This window comes from Pterocles gutturalis, unplaced genomic scaffold, assembly GCF_000699245.1.
Source record: "Pterocles gutturalis isolate BGI_N339 unplaced genomic scaffold, ASM69924v1 scaffold26577, whole genome shotgun sequence".
Lineage (NCBI taxonomy): Eukaryota > Metazoa > Chordata > Aves > Pterocliformes > Pteroclidae > Pterocles > Pterocles gutturalis.
This window is the reverse complement of record NW_010116186.1, coordinates 1-788: the sequence shown is the minus strand read 5'-3', so window position 1 is coordinate 788 and position 788 is coordinate 1. Positions and strand designations below refer to the sequence as shown.

Genomic DNA, 788 nt, shown 5'->3' with positions numbered 1-788 from the left:
ACAGGCCAGCACCAAGGTGAGATATCGACTGCTCTCCAGATAAAATAAATAATAAAATACTTTATCTGGGGGCAGGGAGGGATTACTGTGGGAAGAGAGGCGAGGGACGGGTGATCTGCGGGAGAGATCACCATCCCTTTCCTAAGGGGAGCCTTGGGCTCTCTGGTTTTAACTCAGCCGGGGTCAGGCGAGCTGTGGGAGTCGTGTAGAGCGGGGAGCAGGGGGAGGCCATGGGTCTGCCCTCTCCTAACGCTCTGTCATTGCAGGCTATGGGTTTGTGGAGTTCCTCAGCGAGGAGGATGCGGATTATGCCATTAAGATCATGAATATGATCAAATTATACGGGAAGCCGATCCGAGTGAACAAAGCTTCAGCCCACAACAAAAACCTGGACGTGGGCGCTAACATCTTCATCGGCAACCTGGACCCCGAAATCGATGAGAAGCTGTTGTACGACACTTTCAGCGCCTTCGGGGTCATCCTGCAGACGCCCAAGATCATGCGAGACCCCGACACGGGCAACTCGAAGGGTTACGCCTTCATCAACTTTGCCAGCTTCGATGCCTCGGACGCCGCCATCGAGGCCATGAACGGACAGTACCTCTGCAACAGGCCCATCACCGTTTCCTACGCCTTCAAAAAAGATTCCAAAGGCGAGCGGCACGGCTCGGCCGCCGAGCGTCTCCTGGCAGCCCAGAACCCACTCTCGCAGGCGGATCGGCCCCATCAGCTGTTTGCAGACGCTCCTCCTCCTCCATCTGTCCCGACTCCTGTTGTCACCTCCCTGG

The 788-nt window shown here is 56.3% G+C and overlaps 1 protein-coding gene across 1 annotated transcript; it reads left to right on the top strand.

Annotated features, from left to right (window-relative positions):
* Positions 1–3: 3 nt before the first annotated feature.
* Positions 4–781, top strand: SF3B4 (splicing factor 3b, subunit 4, 49kDa; the record flags this gene model as incomplete). The annotated part of the gene is made up of 2 exons (XM_010075445.1): positions 4–16; positions 267–781. Coding segments are annotated over 2 exons (528 nt in total), but the record flags the coding sequence as incomplete, so codon positions are not given.
* Between the last annotated feature and the right edge of the window lie 7 nt (positions 782–788).